At 33.9% G+C, this 8,375-nt stretch overlaps 1 protein-coding gene across 1 annotated transcript in view; it reads right to left on the bottom strand.

The window, feature by feature from the left end:
* LOAG_17866 (ubiquitin carboxyl-terminal hydrolase) overlaps positions 1-7,901 on the bottom strand; it is a gene marked incomplete at both ends in the record, with an annotated part of 9,650 nt that extends 1,749 nt beyond the window's left edge. The window contains 23 exons of the mRNA XM_020450528.1: positions 342-463; positions 550-630; positions 985-1,172; positions 1,390-1,588; positions 1,735-1,866; positions 2,285-2,538; positions 2,757-2,892; positions 3,026-3,166; positions 3,291-3,527; positions 3,746-3,967; positions 4,131-4,265; positions 4,401-4,545; positions 4,837-4,984; positions 5,172-5,218; positions 5,354-5,458; positions 5,568-5,665; positions 5,843-5,938; positions 6,016-6,139; positions 6,252-6,351; positions 6,551-6,696; positions 6,814-6,994; positions 7,261-7,362; positions 7,745-7,901. Coding sequence (XP_020305781.1) covers positions 342-463; positions 550-630; positions 985-1,172; positions 1,390-1,588; positions 1,735-1,866; positions 2,285-2,538; positions 2,757-2,892; positions 3,026-3,166; positions 3,291-3,527; positions 3,746-3,967; positions 4,131-4,265; positions 4,401-4,545; positions 4,837-4,984; positions 5,172-5,218; positions 5,354-5,458; positions 5,568-5,665; positions 5,843-5,938; positions 6,016-6,139; positions 6,252-6,351; positions 6,551-6,696; positions 6,814-6,994; positions 7,261-7,362; positions 7,745-7,901 — 3,296 coding nt within the window. The remainder of the gene's footprint in view (positions 1-341; positions 464-549; positions 631-984; positions 1,173-1,389; positions 1,589-1,734; positions 1,867-2,284; positions 2,539-2,756; positions 2,893-3,025; positions 3,167-3,290; positions 3,528-3,745; positions 3,968-4,130; positions 4,266-4,400; positions 4,546-4,836; positions 4,985-5,171; positions 5,219-5,353; positions 5,459-5,567; positions 5,666-5,842; positions 5,939-6,015; positions 6,140-6,251; positions 6,352-6,550; positions 6,697-6,813; positions 6,995-7,260; positions 7,363-7,744) is intronic.
* Positions 7,902-8,375: the final 474 nt, after the last annotated feature.

Genomic DNA, 8,375 nt, shown 5'->3' with positions numbered 1-8,375 from the left:
GAAATGATGACAACATTACATCACATCAAATTATCAACTTATCAATTAATAAATTATAAGCTTTTCTTGTACGATGACTACTTTGATTTTTTGCCTGCTTTTAAACACTATGAGATTAATCATCTAAAAGGGAGGATCGGAAGTAATGATATGATAGTTGGTCTTGATTTACTTTCAAAAAACCTATTTGTAATACAGTCGAACATCAACATTCGACGAGCTTCAATAAATAATAGGGAGTAATGGCAACAGCAAATCCACCATATATCTTATAGGTCATATAAAAGTAGTGACAAATAGATACCCAGAAATTTAATTGTTGAACTGTCTGATTTACTTACTGGTTGAGGTCGTACTTTGTAGCATACAACTTCTTCATCTGCTCCTGACAACGTATCAGCAATGTACGTATTGGCATGTCGACAGTAACCGGAATACTGAACAATGTAGGCCACTTATCTTGCTGAAATTAAATAAAAATTTTTTTTCGAAAAATTTATTAGATAATGTTCATGAACATGAATAATGACTACTTATAAAATAACTTACATCAGCATTTTCACGATCAAATCTAATAATCCGCATCAACTTCTCATTTTCCTTCAATGGCGAACGCAATTTCACTGATAGCTGTAACATATATGTTATTTCTTTCTTTAACTCTCCTTAATTTTCCAAAAAAAGTCCTTTAAAGGTTGAAAAATTAAAGGAAGCAACGAAAAGAGAAGTTTTGAGTTTAGTTTTTCTTCTATTCCAAAAATTCTGCATTTCTTAAGCAACTAAGCGTCTAATCAGCACTAATTAAACAAAATACCATAATGGGATACTTTGTCAAAAATCTACGCAAAATGGAGACGGATTATAATACCATATCAACGACAGACGTGTTGAATTCAATATCAGATAAACCTGACTGAAAATCCCTCCAAAAATCTCATTATCTTCATTTTCATAACATACAAATTAACATAATTCATATCATACCTTCTGAACAGCGTAATAAGCATCATGGATAGTTTCCGTCTCGTTAATAATGCTTTCATAACCATCAGTGTCATCAGCACTGTAATGTTTGAGGACAACAAATTCATTCATATCAACACCAATTACCGCTGACAACCATTGCTTCATGTGAATAACTAGCTGTCGATCGTCCACATCTATTTCCACGTCTAAATGAATGCCAGTATCATGACACAGCCGCTCTAGAGCAATAGTCTCAATCCAAATCACGCAAAACATTACTTCCAATAAAAAATACTAAATAGTGGATGAATCAGAACCAGTGACCGAAGGTTAAAAATGATTAAAGACCATGTCATACCATGCGCTTCTTTTATCAAGATTCTATTAAAAACGAATCATAGATTTTGAATTTCTCCAACTAACCGCTAAATGATTTCATCCGTGATTTCCCATGAATGATAACATCAAAACTAGACTGTGTTGTGCCGGAAATGTATGTATGTGTGCCACCCACAAGTGTATCACCCGATGAGCTTGCAGTACTTGCTTCAACCTCTATTGTACTCTCCATTTCAAATAGTCGTTTTTGTTCCGAAGCTGCCATAACTGCATCATATGTTCGCTGAAATAGTAGACACCAAGAAACATGAAAATTTCCATAAAAAGTGAAAAAAAATGACATGATTCCACAAAAATTGAAGAGCTTCCAGAAAAGTAAGCCATAAAAGTCATAAAAGATGAAGACATTGAATAGCAGCAAAAGTTTACTTCATAACGGCTTATTCGATCAACAGCAGAATCCCTCGTAGTAATATCAGCAGTATCATCGCTATCAGACACAACCGGTGATACCATTGGAGTACATGTTGCGCTTACAGATTCCATCTCACCATCACCGTCCTTAAAATTTATATTCCATAACACTCACGGAAATAACTTGTCAAAATTTAATTTTGTATTCTAGAATCCTTCATATGAAAAGCATACTAATCTTGTGAATGGATGCACAAACTACTAGCAGAGAAAATATTAAAACTGAATGAGACAATTTCACGAATCCTACCGCAAAGTATTTTCAGAAATGTAAACGGCCGTATCCTGTATACAGTTATGTTATAAGAAATTACTTTACCGAATGACCCATAATCTAGTGTTTATAATCACTATTTTTTATGGAACATGCAGTCACGTGAGAGTCAACACAATAATCTGATTTACTAAAACTGAATCATGAAAAATCAAAAGTTTTCGTGATTTCATATAAAAATGACAAACATGTGGTGCTACTGCAAAAATTTTTTATTAAAACATTACTTACCAAGCACGGACCACTATTATCCTCCTCAGATATTACAGAAGAGAAATGACTACTAGCCATCGAAGGAGTTGTTTGCTTCATCATAATTGTTTCTGGTATACCTGAAGCAGGAACACAACGTAGGTCAAAAACTGTTGAACAAGATCCCGAGGATGTTGTTGTGTTCGTGTCAGCAGGCAAGCTCCCTATCGGAGTTGTTGAGCGACTTATATCGTGCGAGATTGGTGGAATAATTCCAGCTTGCACATAATCATCTAAACTGACTTATTTAGATGACTAGTCCGACATAAAATATATTAGCTAGAAACATAGGCACAATATTAAAGCTTTTTTATAACAAAGAACGTAACTCTTTTTACCAAGCAATTTTTTAAAAACAACTTTTTCTGCTTGTCTTCTCACTATAGCTGATGCTCACAGAAATATGTAACATACATGAATATATTGTACGCGCAAAAATATATAAGTGTACCTGGTGTTGGAAGGCTTATCGTCAATATCTTTGCATGATTTTTTCTTTCTAAAAGTGCGAACATTTTTGATTTATCAAAGTCGATTTTCCGATCCTCATCCGTTGAATATCCATTCCCACCAACGTCCACATACAACTGAATATTAGGAAAAAGTGGCAATAGCTATTCTGAGAGACATAAAATTCTGGTAATTTCATATGCTTGCCTTAACATTTGTGACATTAAGCAGTGCTAAGACATAAAATTCTGGGTAATTTCATATGCTTGCCTTGACATTTGTGACATTAAGCAGTGCTTGTGCACAGGTAAAACTGTCATTATCGAGCAACACCATTGTCGGCGATGCAGCAATTCCTTTGTCAACTACCAAGCGCAAGTTATGTCTCTTATCTTCAGGAACACGGAAAATCTGGAAGAAATTTCTTATCAGCAGAGCGCAGAATTTTTCATAAAACTTAACTGCTAAGAAAAACAATGAGTATCTTGCTGACAACCTGTTAGTCATTCAAGTATAATATGAAAACATCTGATACCTGCCCCAATTTTTGCTTTATCATGCTCATTGTTTCGTTGTCGTGATATTGCATTTGAAACGCTGGCAGGAAAGTTCCATTTTCAATGTTAAGAGCGATTAATTTTACTGTGCCAACTGACTCTTCCTCATAAATATGATAAAATTTTGTTCCAGATGGTTTTACATCTAATAGAAAATATAGAATCGGACGGTACAAGCTTTTCACGGAACATCCGGGATATACTTCTTCCAATGGCTGAAATTTTCGTGTATATCACTTGCGTAATTTCCTAATTTCTTTCCTTCTTATTACATTTTCCTTAATTTTACAACATATATTTATTCTCTGAAATTATTCAGAGAGACCTAAGCAAACATGCACATAATGAACAAGCAGACACTCCTTAGTATCAAAAGAAATATTGATATTTTCTAAAGAATAAAAGTCCTCATTGTTCATTTTGCAGCGACCACCTTTTGCATTTCATTTTCCGTGAATGAACGCATAATCGAATAAGTGAAGTCTTTACATAACAACAGACGAACGTCAGAGGCTGAAATCGAAGTCTTAACACAAAAAACTTGAAAAACTGCATCGTAAATGTCGGATAATTTTGCCGTATATGGGAATTTCATTGCTTCCGTTAACTTAGCAACATCTGATGTAATATGAGCTCCATTGAACATTACGTTAACCTGAAATTGAAAAGCAGCCTTCTAACACTGACAAAAAATCACACTGACTGACATATTTATAATTTATCTGATCTAAGAATCTGCATCACAGTTAATAAAATGGTAGGGCAGCTAAGCAGAAACGAACATACGAAACCGTCAGTTATAGTTTATTAGATTTTACCGAGACAAGCGATTCTTTGTACTGTTTCTCCCGAATTTTCTCTTCTTCCAGTTCCTCAAATCGTCTCAAACGTTCCAGAAGATGACCTGCTAACTCACTTGTTTTCACAAATCTTGCATTTCGCTTACGATCAATCTGGAAAAAAACCTATTTTTCAAACTTTTCGATTAAGAACTGTTAGTTCGGTCCTTTGCATAACAAAAACCTCAAAGAAAAAAAAAGGAAAATGATTCTTGAATTTCAATAGTTCGATTATTAAAAAGAAAAAACCTGTCTATACATCAACATATAAGCATTTGTGTTTCCTGATGACCAACCACCAGAGGAGCCCCCAAATGTACGATGAATATCTTCGATTGAAGCAGAGGTAACGCTACTATCATTGAAGCAAAACCATTTATCCTGATCCATATTCCTAAAAAAAAATGTAAATGATGAGCTGCTGAAAATGACCATTATTCTACAAGAAAAAAATATCTGTTAAAATCGAGATAGACAAACATCAGCATAAAAATAGTAATATAAAAACGATGCCTCTAAAACAGGCACAACTGGAAATCTCGAATATTAACGCTGGTATATGGTCTCCTCATAAGAATTCAAAAGTAACAATAATAAAATTAATGCGAGAGATTTGCTTCGTTGTCCAAGACAGCAATCTTCATAAAGATTTCAAAAAGCACGATTACAAAACACTAAAACTCACTTGATATATGCAAAATAATGGCCTCCTGATGCACTTCCTTGATGGACCATAACCGAAAATAATTCATAGAGAAACGGACCATCTCTCTTAAGCAACATATCGATTTCTTGTTCGTCCAAATGACCATCGTTCTGTTCCGCACGAGAAACTAAATAATTAAGGCAATTATCTATAATTTAATTAGAGAGTTAAAAAGGGTATTCTAATCATCATCTTTTGACAGGCCAATAACTATCCATAATCAGTACGTAAACCAAACAGTAAAGGTGCACTAAATAACTAGATATTTTTAGCAATGAATTTATAATTTATCTAGCTTTTCCGAAAATTATTACCGTAATCGGATAAATTCGGTTTTGATATTGTCGATTCATCTTTTTTCCTACAACAATCAGAACATGAGGAAAGCTTCGAAGACGATTATTTCAAACATTACATTATGACAACATTACATAATGATATAAATCACAGACATAAATGATCAACCGCAAAACTGATAAAACAAAACAAAAAAAACCTTGGCACTGAAACTGCCGATGCCCAATTCATCTTCTTCGGTGGTTCACTTTTCGTTGCGTCATAAACGAATTCATTCAAATTGAGTAATGCGGGGAAAGTCATCCTAAAACAATAGCTCTTTATGAAATCCTCAGGTTAAAAGGCTAATATAAATCTCGATATAAATGCTCAACAAGATGACAGCATTGAGGAAAAAAAACAAACAAACGTACTTATCGTTTAATTTGATGCGATGAAGTGTATTGCAATCGAAATCAAAACGTTTAAGTTGGATTGAGAGTAAATACGGGAATTTTATTATTCGCAAACCCTATAATAAATTCCACAACGAATATATGAATCAATCATACAAAAAATAATCATCTAAACAAAAAGATATCAAAAAAAAAAAGGAAAAAAAACAGAAAGGATCAATGTAATTTGTAGGAAATTTCAAGCAATTTCAATTAAGCCATTTCGGAAACGATTGCATTCCTGAACATCTTACCTTCAGTGCATTCTGTTTTCTTTTGCATCCTTCGCAGTAATACTGATTGCTTCCTTCCAATACTTCAGGTTTGATGAAAGCATGAAGCGCTTCTTCCTATAAAAGTTCAATAAAGCAAATAATCAGGTGAAAATGAGTCGTTTTATAGTATACACAGTATATACAAAGCTTACCACACTTTTGAAGGCATCAATGGCACCAAACTGCTTCACTGCTAATGGCAAGTCCAGAAATTCATCCTGCTTGACATTTTCCTTCTGACAGCAAAGACACTTGACAAAATCCTCCATATTACCTCTATAGAACTTTCATACTCTTATAAAATTTTAAATCTTGAAGCAACGAACGTAAAATACTTCAGTGTTTTTTCTTTTTTTTTTTTAACTAGATGTTAAATCCTCTACTTTACCTGTATAGCTCCTGAAAGCTAGCGTCTGCTTTGCTCCATTTCTGTTTTAGCGCATCAAACATTATCCTACATAACTCCTGGATGTCATGCTGTTCGTAAGCTATAAGAAAAACAAAGATTTATGTAAGGATAAAAAAAACGAGGCATTTTTTAGCTTTAAAAGTTTGCAGAGTCGTTAAAACACAAAGTGCAATCAACAGAAGTCGACCGGAAAAAAACAGATTTGGAAATTTTTTGGAAAAAGAGCTATGATTACTAGGTCATTTACGACCAGTAGCTCATACTTCCGAATTGCTTACCTTCCGAATTACTCCATCCAAAAGACGCAGTCAAATCAATAGTTTCCAGTGATTCGCGATCACTGGTTTGTAGCAGCAAAAATAATTTTTGTAGCTGGCACGGAATACTTCTAGCCTCTGCAGCTTCAGAACCGGTGAACTTCCACCTATATAGTTTACAAATATTCATGAAATGATGAAATATTTCGGTTATGCCAATTTCGCTTTTTTTTATTGAAAACGAAGAATCTGTAGTATTCTTTAAAGCTTATTTTTTCATTTACCCGTAAATCGCATTTCGGAATTCAGGCGTCATATATAAGGTTTGTATCAATGAATTCAGATAACAAGTCATTGCTTGATTGACTAAACCAACGTAGCGATGATTGTTATCGTCTAAATTAGCTAACGGTCCAGTTGTATCCATTGTTGAGAGAACAGGCAACGTCAGTAAAGTTTCCGAATCTGAAAGTGAAATTTCCGTCAGTAAGTTTCCGAATCCCGAATAAAATGTAAACATGCAAACTGCATTATTTGTAAGAAGTATTAATTCAAAATCTTAGGCTGTACAACAGCCATTAAAAACGATTGTCCTTGATATAATTCAATATGGTACAATAAAAAGTGTGATTCAGACAGGAACTAATCCAAATCAAGTGGAACCTCAAGTGTTGGATATTCCTTAAATTTAAAGTTAGATAAAATTTTCATGAAGAATGAGAACTGCTTACTCAAATCAGGAGTTTCATCGGCAATCTGGTGGACGTTGGAAACATTCGAAGTGGACGGCTCACAGGGCATGCTTTCCGGAGTAGAGCGATTTACATCGCCACCTATCAGACATAGCGGTAATTCAGACATAGTAGTAATTAAGTAATTAATTAAGTAATATCAGAGATTCCAAAATCATTTCATGTAAAGTAGATTTAGTAATTTTGAATAAGAAATTCCACGGGTTAACTTTCTGAATGCAATAGTTTTGTACAGTTAGCTGTTTCACAAATGAATAAAATCTAGATCAAGAGATTACGGCAAAGATGAGAAAAGTGGTTACATAGTGCTTCATCACATCAACAACAGCGTTTTTAATTCCTACTTTTTTGATGTGGAAAATCAAAGAAATTTTGAAAAAAGAATCCCCATCACTGTAGATGAAGAGTTATTCTAGTTTACTATGAACTTTACATTTAACTTCATACGCAAAATTTGGCATACCAGGTAATGATGGTCCATTAAAAATTAGAGGACATAGGCTTGTATTGGAGCTACTGGAAGCTGTAGTGGAAGCTCTGGTATAACCTGAAGTTGTACTACTTTGTTCACGTAGCGTTTTGCAGCCATGTCGACGTTTACTTGATGTGCCTTTTGACATCACAGATAACCAACTATTTCACTATTAATAATCTTATCCAACAGTTTTAACCTGAAAAGTTAAAAATTTATTCATCTTAAAACAGTAAAAAAGACGAGAAATTATACTAATGGCGCAATAATTCCATAATCATTGTGGAATCATTGTGCCATCAATCTACACTTCAAAACCACCATATTTGGTATTCTGAAAAGTGATAACGTTGGGTATTTAATTGTGCCGTTACGTATACAACTGATGAAATGGTTATCCGCTTGCTTTGGACCACTTCAGCACAATATTTTCTCGCCTTCTTGAAGCATATCAAACTTAACAATTACGTACATTTCGATCATAAAGCAATCAGGTGTTTAGGTCAATTTTGGCAATACAATTCACACACCTACTACTAAGTGTTCAACAATCACAAAAATGTACGATAAATGTAATTTGTGTGAAATGTACAATATACAAGATGAACTTCGTAAAGTTTAT

This window comes from Loa loa, assembly GCF_000183805.2.
Source record: "Loa loa unplaced genomic scaffold supercont3.141, whole genome shotgun sequence".
NCBI lineage: Eukaryota > Metazoa > Nematoda > Chromadorea > Rhabditida > Onchocercidae > Loa > Loa loa.
This window is presented reverse-complemented; position numbering and strand designations above follow the sequence as displayed.